The following is a 12,647-nucleotide window of genomic DNA, read 5'->3' on the forward strand; positions in this document are numbered from 1 at the left end:
AAGAGAGACACTCGGAGCTGAGGCTGATGCTCATTTTCTTGGCAGACCTACAACACAATGCAGTGAACAGATTGAGCCCAAAGTCTTCTTTTTTCACACGTCTTGCTGTCAAATCCCATTTCCCAGATCCTGTTCTTAATTGTGCAGCTGGGCCTCTCTTTTCAACTCAGTCCATCATTACGGTCGGTTGAGATCTTCTGAGATCTTCAGTCTGCTGTCAGTTGTATTCATGTCATCTGTGAATCCGACCATTGTTCCATTAACAGCCTCATCCAAAACACTGGGCCTGCCCTGGTCAACCTGTGAGTGGAGACCGAACTCGGGGTGGTGACAGGGCCTGCCCTCTGGGCACACTCTGATGGCCAGCAGCACCTTTTGATAATGAGCCCGCTTCATTCTATCATCGTTTGGCCTGCACTCAGTCATGCCGAACCCAGGCTATGACGACAGCCTCTACCAAATGCCCAGGAAACCTACACACAGGCACTGCACAGTCCTCTCTGGAGTATGATTCTGGTTCATCTGTGGAAAAGTGAGGCTTGTCTGGTATGATTTCTTGTTAGGACTCCTAGAAGCCAGTGCATCCTTTCCTGTGTATGTGGTCCCAAGCCAGAATCCCCTGGGGAATGACGTGGAGGAGCACATCAAGCACCGTCGCCCCCATCTCCTGGAAGCCCTCCGCCTCCAAAGTCCCCATGCAGCCACGGCCCCATCTGCGTGTCTCCCAGCAGTAGGGAGACGTCATCCCGCCGGGGACACAGCCTCCTCTGCACAGCGAGGTCGGCCATGCAGCCTCCCACTCTCTTAGGCTTTAATCCCTTTCGACGACCAATATTTGATTCCAAATGAAAACCTGTTCTCCTTGACGAAGATGACAGAAGCAAAAGAGGAATCACGTAGTGTTGCTCTCTCTCCATTAGGGCTAACATTTTACTGTCGGCCCCAAACCACACTCCTTGCTTCAAAAATAACTACACAGAAACTCCTTTTATGGCCTTCGGCATTTCCCAACAATACTCCCACTGGTCCACACCCTGTGTCTGGTTATCTTACTCTGGTGCCCTTCTCAAACCTGAGACCACGAACAAGCTCTGAGGGGAGCCCCTGCAGCCTTTAATGCTTCCCTCCTCTTCCTCGCTGGGCTCCTTTGTAATCCATATTCAAAGTTTCAGTGCAAGATCTCCCAGCCCACCTGAAACCTCTCTTCTTAGAATCTGATTTTTTTTTTTTTTTTTTGAGACAGTGTCTTGCTCTGTTGCCCAGACTGGAGTGCAGTGGCGCAATCTCGGCTCACTACCACCTCAGCCTCCGGAGTAGCTGGGACTACAGGTGCATGCCACCACGCCTGGCTAATTTTCGTGTTTTTAGTAGACCTGGGGTTTCACCATGTTGGCCAGGCTGGTCTTGAACTCCTGAACTCAAGTGATCCACCTGCCTTGGCCTCCCAAAGTGCTGGGATTACAGGCGTGAGCCACCGCGCCCAGCCCTGTAATCTATTTTTTCTTTTTTAAGTCCTACCTCTTTATGCTTCTTTGAAATCTGCCCTCCAGAAGCAGACACAGCCCGAGGGTGCCGCGTGAGTCCCCCTGCCGTGCCAGGCTCTGTGGACTCAGGGAGTACGGTCACAGCACCTGTCCCTCTGATGCCCACGGCCCATGTCAGCAAAGCGACAGCCTGATGGGCCTGCAACACGGGCTGCTCGAAGAGGAGATGCTTTGGCCGAGCCTCATCTTGAGGCTGAAGAGATGTGAACCAGGCAGAGAAGGAGGATGGGAAGAGGCCCCTCCAGGAGGAGGAGACAGATGCAGAAAAGCTTGGAGGCAAAAGACCATCTTGAGTTGGGGTGGCTACCAAGTTCCAGAATGCGGTAAAAGCGTGGAAGCCTGCAGGGGGCAGGGTGGCATGTGAGCCTGGGAAAGAGGGCACCAAGCCCCTCCAATCCCAGGCTGCGCTGTGGCATATTTCACCCTGAGGGGGAAAGTCTGAGGATTTTAAGCACATCAGCGATGTGACCACATGAGCATCTGAAGGAAGGTCACACTCCGGGACAGCACAAGGTGGAGCTGGTGAAGAGCCTGGAAAGAGACAGTGGGATGCTCTGGCGGAAATCCAAGGGGGTTGCAGGAACAGCTGCACCAAGGCAGCCACAGGGAGGGTGAGGAGGAGACATGAGCACTCTAGGAGACTGGGGAGCTCCAGGGCACCAAAACTGTCCATAGGACTCCAAGCCTGGGCAGTGGGCAGGCGCTGGTGCCACTCATGGAGCCATGGAAGACAGGGAAGGGGTCCTCCTGGGAAGGCAATGACTTCTGTTTCCCACCTGCTGAATCCCAGACATTCGCCACACAGATCGGTACTCAGCAGCAAAGTCTGGCCACAGGTATTCGTTTGGGAGCTGCTAGCATGTCCCTGGAGTTGAGGCCTCTGATGCCAACGAGATGGTGTCTCAGGCTGGCTTCCTCAGAAAGTAGGCTCTGAAATGGATATTATCACGCAGGGAATTTACGTTGGAAGAGAGGATGCAAGCAATTTATGCAGGGAGAGACAAAGGAAACCCAGCTGCCACGCAGCCACAGGGAAGGCCTCAGCTGACCCCACGCAGCCACAGTGAAGGCCTCAGCTGACCCCACGAGGACTCCGGAGCTAGCAGGATCCTTCAGAGACGTCCTCAGCTAAGGCAACGCGGGAGACCTTTGTGCCCCTGCACCAGGCTGCTGCCAAGGAAGGGGCCCAGCCCTGGTAAGGGGACCACTTTCAGCAGAGGTGACACCTGATGTGGGCTGGCACTCCCAGCAGTGGAAAGAGTGCCCCAGTCCTGGATTGGGGCAACCAGCACCCCCAACTTCATGGGCCTGTGCCACAAGAGGGGCTGGGGCGGAATCCTGAAGTCCACCAAGACTCAAGGGCTGGCTGGGGAGGGGTATCCCTGAGGGCAGCTGAGGAAGCCAGGAGGGCGCTGGGAAGCCCAGGGAAGGAAGTGCTGGCTGCTCATTAGGAAGCGTCCTTGGTGACGGAGCAGGTTGACTGGAGTGCCTGGTGCCACAGGAGGTGTCTCCTCAGCTCCTGGCCTTTTAGGTCCCTCAGACACCCCACCCCACCCCGAGAGGGAGCTGCATCCTCTCCAGCCATGTCTCCTTCCTGGCAACCATGGCCTGACTGCCGCCCACCTTCCCGCTGCCGTCTGCCTCCAGCTCCAGCCCAGGCTCCGGACGGGACCTTCATCTTGCCTCTTGTTCCTCCAGATTTGGGGCCCTTCTGAAATCTCCAGGTTGACTGGGCCTTGACTGCCTCCTTCCAGACGTTCCGGCCTCACCCGCCCACAGTGAGAGCTCTCTCTGATGCTCTGAAGCACTCAACCTGCCCGAGGGTGGGCAGGACTCAGCCATGAGAGAGAGAACTGGGGGAGGAAGTTTGGAACTGCGGCAGGAGCGAGAGGGAGATGTGGGTGGAGACAGAATGGCTGTTTTAAGGTAGGAGACACAGGAACGCATTTATTTGCTGCAGAGAAACCTAGTGAACAAAAAGCAAATGGTACAAGGATAAGAGGTGACTGCAGGTTTTGGGAGAGGCAGGACTGCCGGGATCCAGAATGAAGGGTGCAGTGGGCAGCAGGGGGTGAGAACTGAGAGCGTACTGCGTTTGTCTAGTGGGGGTGGCTGTTTGCTGAAAGTGCAGAGGCTTCAGCAGCAGGAAGCATGGAGTCTGCTGAGGTCCCCAGGAGGCTGGCCAGGAACTCACAGTGGCTCTGGGCCCCCTGAAGGGGTCACGGGCCAAGGTGGGGACAAGGGACATCCATGTAGCATCACTCCGTTTGGCCGTGCAGTTTCAGGTCTGAGAACAGGCAGGAAGGGAGTCCACAGTGGAGAAGGGGTCCAGGTGCTGACCCAGGGCCCGGCAGTGGTGAGGGGAGAAGATGGGGCCCTCTGGCCCCACAGTGAGGAAGTGAATGTGAACGGCAGGGAAATGAGGAGGGCTTCGAGGGAGGCCACGGTGCATCTGTGCCTGTCCCCGCTCTTATCCCCGGTGTGCAAGGACCTGACGGGCGTGAGGCTGCTCTCCCCCTAGGCTGCTGCACTTCCGCTCCATCAGTCAGTTCCTCCTTGGCTGGCTGCTCCAGACAGAACACTAAGAGGATCCTGGGGTGCTCCAGAATTCACAAGAAGATAGAGAACCTGGCCGAGGGACGTGGAGCAGCAGGGTCCCTGCCCAGAAGAGCCTGAGAGGACTGCCGTCCCTGGGTCCTGTCCTCAGGAGCGTCCAAGTGGTCAGGCACGGGTTTCGCTCCCAGAGGTGGAACAAAGGAGTGCCTGACTCCTGGCTTCTGGGCAGAAGGGGAGCGAGGAAGATGCCTCCTCAACACAGGAAGGACGCCCACACCGCCTGCAAACCTCCGTGTATTTCCGTCACGGGAAGAAATTAGGAGAGAGGCAAACGCTGTTGGCTTTTACTTATTGGCCAAATATTTACTCAGCACCTGTGATATTCCAGTCCCTGCTCTGTTCTGGGTGCTGGGGACGCAGTCATGCGGGAGATGGAGGGAGCCCTCCAGCCCAGGGAGCTCACACGCGTGGGGAGGGCCGGGTCACAGTTCACTTCTGGTCCTGGCAGTCAGTGGGGAAAAATGAGGAAAGCGAGGTTCTGCAGAGCCCTGAGGTGGAAGCTCATTTGGAAAAAAGGATCAGGTGAAGCCTCTCCGAGACAGTGACATGTGGGCAGAGACCACCATGATGAGAAGGTAAGAGTCTCCTACCAACGTGCGGGCATGGGGGAGGGTGGGCACCAAGACACAAGTGCCCAGTGCACCCCGGGGACAGGGAGAAGGGCTGAGAGGGCAGAGCCACACTGCAAAGGGGCCTTAGCGGCCACCTCAAAGACTCCAGGCTTCCTTCCAAGATGATGCAAAGTCTTGGAAGATTCTGGAGCAGGGAAGTGACTCAACTGCTTATGACAGCTCTTTTATGGTTCAGTGTTTTAGGTGTCATCATCATGTTGTAATGATGTTTTAAAATACCCACCGAGGGCTGGGCACTGTGATCTCAGCACTTCAGGAGGCCAAGGTGGGAGGATCACTTGAGCCCAGGGGTCTAAGACCAGGCTGGGGAACACAGAGAGATCCTGTCTCTACAAAAGTTTAAAGAAGTTATCTGGGTGGGATGGTGCACGCCTGTAGTCCCAGCTGCTTGGGAGGCTGAGGCAGGAGGATCACTTAAGCTCAGGAAGTTGAAGCTGCAGTGAGCCTCGATGGTACCACTGCACTCCTGCCCGGGCGACAGAGATTCCGTCAACAACAACAACAAACGAACCACCAAGACCTTATCTTTTTAGAGACACCTACTGAACAAAATGTCTTATTATTTGTTTTGCTTCACAATGATCTGGGGCAGGGGTGGGGGGCACTGGGTGAGGGAAGGAGTCCTCTCCATGGTTGCGTCTGCTGAGATGGAAAATGGGGGCATGGAGTCCATTTTACTAGCCTCTCAACGTTTGTCATATGTCTTGAAATTATCTATAACCAAATTTTTCTTTTTTCTTTTTTGAGACGAAGTCCTGTTCTGCCTCTCAGGCTGGAGTGCAATGGCACAATCTCAGTTAACTGCAACCTCTGCCTCCCGGGTTCAAACGGTTCTCCTGTCTCAGCCTCCTGAGTAGATGGGATTACAGGTGCACGCCACCATGTCCAGCTAATTTTTTTTTTTTTTTTTTTGTATTTTTAGTAGAGATGGGGTTTCACCATGTTGGCCAGGCTAGTCTCAAACTCCTGACCTCAAGTGATCCACCCACCTCGGCCTCCCAAAGTGCTGGGATTACAGGTGTGAGCCACCACACCCAGCCGATAAAACTTTAAGAAATTATTAAATAGAAGTGATTCTGGCTAATTGGTGAGAACTGGCTGTGGGGTAAGAGCAGGAGCTCAGAGGCCAACAGGGTCTTTAGAAAGGGGAAGTAAGAGGACAGGCACGGTGGCTCACGCCTGTAATCCCAGCACTTTGGGAGGCCAAGGCAGGCGGATCATGAGGTTAGGAGTTTAAGACCAGCCTGCCCAACAAGGTGAAACCCCGTCTCTACTAAAAATACAAACATTAGCTGGGTGTGGTGGCATAGCGCCTGTAGTCCCAGCTACTCGGGAGGCTGAGGCAGAAGAATCACTTAAACCCAGGAGGCGGAGGTTGCAGTGAGCCAAGACTGTGCCATTGCACTCCAGCCTGGGCGACAGAGTGGGGGAAAAAAAAAAAGAAAGAAAAGAAAAAAAGAAAGGGGAAATAAGCCCAAGGCGACGAAAGCCACTCCTATTAACCTCACACCCAAAGATGACCTTTCTTTTCCCCAAAACAGAACTGGCATCGTGCTTTACATATGGCTTCCAAGTCTTTTTTCCATTCAGCCTTATTTCATTAACTTTCCCATTTTCCTGTGACATCATTTTTAGGTACTGTATAATACACCGTAGCATGGGCAGAACTGAGTTGGTGGTGGGGCGCTGAGGCAGTTTCCAGTTCTTCACTATCACGACATTACTATGCCAAACATCCTCGTCGATCAGTCTTCGCTATCTAGTTTCCCAGAAAACGATCTAGTTTTTTGAAGGGTGTGCACATTTTAAAGTCATCTGCTTGATTTTGCCAAATTGGCCTCCAGAGGGACTACTGACCGCACCTCACGAGCAGGGAAGCATATGCCCGTTTCCTCACATCCTGCCAACGCTGGGCAGCACTGTCCTTTCGGATTGATTCTGGTCTGACGGGCAAGGAACTCTACGTCATTGTCAGGGCTGGTTTTGTGAGCCATTTTAGGCAGCCTTCGTCCATTCCTCCATCTGACCAGGCAGCCTGCGTGAGCGGGCTTCATCTGACCTGCTTTGAAGCGGCGCACACGGGATGTTTAATGAACAGCCGCAGGCAGTGGAGGAGGAGGGTCCCCGGAGCCTGGGACATCAGCTTTCAGTAGCATGCGAGCAGCTGCAGGAGCCCTGAACAGAAGCGGGGATGGCAGGCTGCTCTTCCCAACGCTGCCTGAACTGCCCCAGTGGGGCCACCTCCCAAGGTGGACCTCCCTCCGAGAACCTCCTCTTCCCCTTGGCTGTGTTTCAGGTGGTCTGCCTTCGTCTTCACTTTCATTTTTCAAGGTTAGGCCCAGCTCTTCCTCACATTTGTAGTGCATCCCGTGAAGTCTCGAGCGCTGAGGCAGGGGCTGCGGGTGTACTACGAGCGCATCAGCGGGAGTTCTCGCTTTGTGCTTAACCAGTCAGTCGAGTAGACAAAGAGTGTGACAGCCCCTCGTACAACAATCTGCCCTTCTTCCTGGGGTCAGTCTGGGCACAGAGCCCAGTAGGGCAGCCACCAGTGAAGGCAGCCAGTAAGCTCTGCGGCCGCCGCAGGCAGCACAGTGGAGCAGCAGCTCACTGAAGACCCGGTGAGTACAACGCGGCAGGAAAGAAGAATTAGGAGCCCTTTACAACCCAGTCAGGGACGACGGCCAGAGCACACCCTGAACAGCAAGGAAGGTGCAGGAATGGCGGATCGTGCCCATGCAGAGGCTGGCGGCCAGCCGGGGGCTCTGGCTCAGGAGAAGAGGCGCATTTTCAACATCAAATTTGAAAGGGGTACTTTCAAAAAGGTACTCCGTGGTACCTTATGAATTTTATTTGAATGCTTTTATCTACTTAGAAAAATAAAAATAAAATCAATCAACACTGATCCCGATAGGGCACCCTCCCTCCTAGGAAAGCTCTTGGCACGAAGCATCGCCCTGCTTACGTGGCTGCCTGAAAGGCAGGCGCAAGATGCTCTGTCTCATTCATTTCCCCGCACTTAAAGGGCACTTGCCACGGGCCCTGGAGCTACCCACAGATTCCACAAAAGACACTGATCCATGAAATCACGGTTTAACAGGGCTAGCAGACGAAGGAGCAAAGTCATAAACTTAGGATATGGAGAAGGTAGCTTCAAATCTGTCTTGAAAGGATTAATTGTTAAGACCAAAAAGGTCAGGCATGGTGGCTCATACCTGTGATCCCAGCAGTTTGGGAGGCTGAGTGGGAAGATCATCACTTCAGCCCAGGGGTTTGAGACCAGCCTGGACAACATAGGGAGACCCTGTCTCTACAAAAAATTTAAAAATTAGATAGGTGTGTTGGCATGTGTCTGTAGTCCTAGCTACTAAGGAGGCTGAGGCAGGAGGATCGCTTGATCCCAAGAGGTGGAGGCTGCAGTGAGCCATGATGGCACCACTGCACTCCAGCCTGGGTGACAGAGTGAGACCCTATCTAAAAAAATAAAACAGAAGGCAAAAAAATTGACGCTGGGTCCCCACTGGCTGTTTGGGGATGGAAAAAATCAAGTTAGATCCTTATCTCATACAAAGGACAAACCAATTCCAGTTGGGATTAAGAGCTGAAGGAAACAAAGTGAAGCCAGTCCTGAAAGAGAAGCAAGCACACGCTCTTTACGGTCTTGGTGGGGAAACCCTTCCTCTTCCATACAGAAAGATTCAATTACACATAAACCCCAATCAATTCTCTGTATTATCCATACAACTGTCCTGTAAATCTAAATCTATTCTAAGATTTAAGAAAGAACCGAAAAAGTTAAAAAAGAAAAAAAAATCCAGTTCACTGAAAGGGACCGTACATTAAGATTTACAAAGGACAATCTAGATAACCTTTGGAGAAAACGCATTTTAACATAATAAGCAACATGAAGATCCATAGAGTTGATACGAAGATAAATTAACCGATAGGCAAGTGGGTAAGAAATACCAAAAGGTAATTTACAGTAAGAGAAACACAAAAGGCCAATAAATACATGAAAAGATACTCGATTTCACTGCTGGCAATCGGGGAAATGAAAATTAGAACCACAGGATGACATTTTCCACTCACCAGATTGACTAAAACTCAAAAACAAAACTGAGAATATGCAGCATTAATGAGAATGCAGAAAAACACGCATTTTCATACCCATTTGGTGGTGTTACTAATAGGTCCAGCTTTACATACTTCAGGGTTGCAATTTCACTTCAAGGAATTTATCCCATAGAAACATGTGCACAGATGCCCAAAGCTCACAGAAACAGTCACTGGAAGAATGTCCAGTATTAGTAAGGGAGGACACCACCCCTCATCCTATCTTACGCCCGTTTTCTGCCTCAAAGGAAAAGTAGGAGTTTAAAGAAAAGACAGAAATGAAATCAGTAGTCAGACAGCCCAATGCTGCATTCCAGGCCTGGTAGTTAAAAGACTGACCCCGACTTAACCGGTTTATGTTATCTATAGATTCCAGACATTGTATGGAAAAGCACCATGGAAATCCCTGTCCTGTTCTGTTCCATTCTGATTACCAGTGCATGCGGCCCCTGGTCACGTACCCACGGCTTGCTCAATCGATCATGACCTTCTCATGTGGGCCTTGCAGTGAGCCCAGATCGCGCCACTGCACTCCAGCCTGGGCGACAGAGCGAGACTCCGTCTCAAAATAAATAAATAAATAAAGAGTTGTAAGCCCTTAAAAGGCACAGGAATTACTCACTCAGGGAGCTCGGTTTTTGGAGACGTGAGTTCACCAATGCTCCCAGCTAAATAAAGCCCTTTCCTTCCACAACTTGGTATCTGCGGGGTTCTTGCCTGTGACTCGTCCTGCTACATTACGAGACTATTATGGCACACACACTAGGGGAATACTATGCAGCCATGAAAAGAGTGAGGTTTACTGTGTGTATGTGTGAGAAAAACAACCACGAACACCATGCCCTGGATGGAGCAAACGAGAAACTGGCTGGATGAGGTGGACGAGGGGGCCTGGGGGCCAGCCTAAGAATTGGCGCCTGGCCCTGCAGGCAATGGGGAGCCTGGCAAGGCAGAGACACGATCATCACAGGAACCCACAGGTATCTACAGAGCAGACAGACTTTGGGGAAGGGGAAGAAAGGCCGCTGCCACCCTCCAGGTGAGCCGGTGAGATGAAAGCAGGAAAGGAGGTGACTGATTTGTGTGAGGCAGACACGGTCCTGGCTGCCACAGAGTTGGACTGAGGGTTTAGGATACAGAAGGCAGAAAGGACAGGATTTAGGGATGAAACGGGTAGCAGCTGGGGATGGCAGAAACCTCTAGGACTGTCATTTCCAGCCGGCACAGCAGAGTGGATGGGCAGTCTGGGGAGAACAGGGAATCAGGAGGCAGGTCGGCCTCTCCATCCCAAGAAACCCCAGGCTGCCGGGCTGCAGGCAGCCTCCCCGACGGAAGTCCCGGAAACCTCTGACAGAGCTTCCAGAAGTCCCAAAACCTGCCCTCTCCCAACTGCGCACAGCCTGCCTCTCTGCCAGTCAGATTCCCAGGGAAGAGGGAAAGAGATGGGACTCCCTGCCCAGCACTGAAGCGGAGCCCAGGACATGAACGTAACTCAGTCAACAAGCAGAGCCTCTACGAGGCTGGGCCCTGGGGTGGGAGGCGATTCAAACTCCAAGCCGGCTCCCAGAGACCACCCTCGGAACATTGCAGGGGAAGGGAAGGGGTCCCAGTGGAGGGTAACACAGAGGTGTCTGCCAAAGGTGAGGGATGGGAAGGGAGTCATTCTAGGCAGGGGGAGTTGCAAAGGGACAGGCCCAGAAAGAGAAGGGAAGATGGAGAGAGAAGAGGGAGGCGAGTGGATGGGAGTGGTCTGCTCCGGGAAGGGCAGGCAGTTCCGTAAGACTGTGGCCAGAAGTGGGAGAAGGAAGGTGGAGAGAAAAGCAGGGCCAGATCCAGCCAGTGGGCCTCATCTCCTCCTTGGCTGAGTTTGTTTACCCACTTCATTCATTCAAAAAGAATTTACAGTCCGGCGCGGTGGCTCACGCCTGTAATCCCAGCACTTTGGGAGGCCGAGGTGGGCAGAGCACGAGGTCAGGAGATCGAGACCATCCTGGCTAACATGGTGAAACCCCATCTCCACTAAAATACAAAAAAATTAGCCGGGCGTGGTGGCGGGCGCCTGTAGTCCCAGCTACTTGGGAGGCTGAGGCAGGAGAATGGCGTGAACCCAGAAGGTGGAGCTTGCAGTGAGCCGAGATCGCGCCACCATACTCCAGGCTGGGTGACAGAGCGAGACTCTGTCTCAAGAAAAAAAAAAAAAAAAAAAGAATTTACAGAGCGCTAAACAGCACGCTAGGCACTGTTCTAGATCCGGGACAATATGGCAGTGGCCCTGACAAAGGAGGTGTTCTGGTAGAGGTGACTTCGAGGAAAGCCACAGCCATAAACAAGGAAACAGAGAGTAACATCATTTCTGGCAGGGTAAATGCTAGGCAGAAAACAAAACAGAAGGATGAATCGAGAGTGTGCAAGTGGGAATGGGGTGACCAGGGGACACAATTCAGCTGAGGTCTGAATGACAAGGAGGAGCTGAAGACTGGGGAGGGAGCCCCAAAGAAAGGAGAGTGGGGGCCCTGCAGGCAGGAGCTAACTGCACAAGGCAATTGTTTTGCTAATAAGACCACGTTAAGAAAATTAGGCTTTTTTTTTCATTTGTAAAGAACTCATTAGTGAGTTATATTTTTAGTTCTCCCTCCTGGGGATTAGCAATTGGGCGGGGGAGGTTTGTTGGGGCTGATGGGGAGGACTCTGGATTCCTGCAAGAACCTGAAAAGATGCATGTGAGAGGGAGGTGGCAGCAGGGGAGCGGCACCCACCTGCTCCGGGAGGTCATGTCCGGGAAGAACTGCACAAGGGCCAGCAGGTTGTGGTGGTGGTCAGACACCCAGCTCAGGGTGCAGCACAGTTCCTGGAGCTGCAGGAGAGGGGCACCCCATGGGCTGCAGGGGGACGCTGCCTTCCCACTGCTCTCGCCTCCCAGCCCGCACAGGGGAGTAAGTGGGCAGTCACAGAGACCAGGGGCATTCCGATGACCTCCAGGCAATGCCATCCCCACCCAGGGCACTCTAGGGGCCACCCTGGTCCCTCGTGATAAAGCTGTGTGAGGACCAGGCTCTGGGCGTGTGGTACCTTCCCCGGCCACTCCCGGATGTTCTCCAGGAGCAAGAGCAGAAGCTGCTGGAGGTCAACCTTGGGCAGCAGGCGGAGCCCCATGTCCAGGCCGGCGCGGCACAGCAGCTCAATCAGTCCCACGAGGTTCTCGTCAGTGTAGGCCCCCGGCTGGGCCTGGGCACACAGCGCCAGAAACTAGAGAGAAAGAAGAGAGCAAGGGTGGCCAGGCTGTGGGGGAACGGGAGAGGACTTCGAGGACCAGTTCCCTGGGAGACACGTAGGCAGGAGGGATGGTACTGTGAGCCCCGCGGTCATGCCGGGTAGGAGCTCAGGAAACAGTGAGGCCAGGATTCGAGGCCCCTGCAGGGTCCTGGGTGGCAGGCACAAGTGTGGAGAATGTGTTTGTCACAGGTGTTTGAACCAGAGCGACTCCATCTTGAATAGGGGCTGGGTAAAATAAGGCTAAGACCTACTGGGCTGCACTCCCAGGAGGTTAGGTATTCTTACAGGATGAGAGAGGAGGTTGGCGGAAAGAGGCTGGCCAGATACCACCAAAACCAAGATGATGACTAGAGTGACCTCTGGTCGGCCTCACTGCTCATTATATGCTAACAACGCATTAGCATGCTCAAAGATACTCCCACCCGCACCGTGACAGTTGACACATGCCATGGCAACGTCAGGAAGTCACCCT

At 53.2% G+C, this 12,647-nt stretch overlaps 1 protein-coding gene and 1 long non-coding RNA gene across 4 annotated transcripts in view; one reads left to right on the forward strand and one right to left on the reverse strand.

Moving 5' to 3' along the window:
- Positions 1-12,647, reverse strand: part of FAM178B (family with sequence similarity 178 member B) — a 100,734-nt gene that overhangs the window by 33,673 nt on the left and 54,414 nt on the right. The window contains exons 10-11 of one of the 3 annotated variants that reach the window (XM_015433175.4): positions 11,972-12,148; positions 11,659-11,756 (exon numbers count right to left, since the gene is read on the reverse strand). In XM_015433175.4, coding sequence (XP_015288661.3) covers positions 11,659-11,756; positions 11,972-12,148 — 275 coding nt within the window. 3 annotated transcript variants of the gene reach the window in all.
- Positions 3,444-7,694, forward strand: LOC135966753 (uncharacterized). The gene is made up of 2 exons (XR_010580301.2): positions 3,444-4,735; positions 6,428-7,694. It is a non-coding gene; the product is annotated as an uncharacterized lncRNA (long non-coding RNA).

The sequence above is a fragment of the Macaca fascicularis genome, chromosome 13, assembly GCF_037993035.2.
Source record: "Macaca fascicularis isolate 582-1 chromosome 13, T2T-MFA8v1.1".
Lineage (NCBI taxonomy): Eukaryota > Metazoa > Chordata > Mammalia > Primates > Cercopithecidae > Macaca > Macaca fascicularis.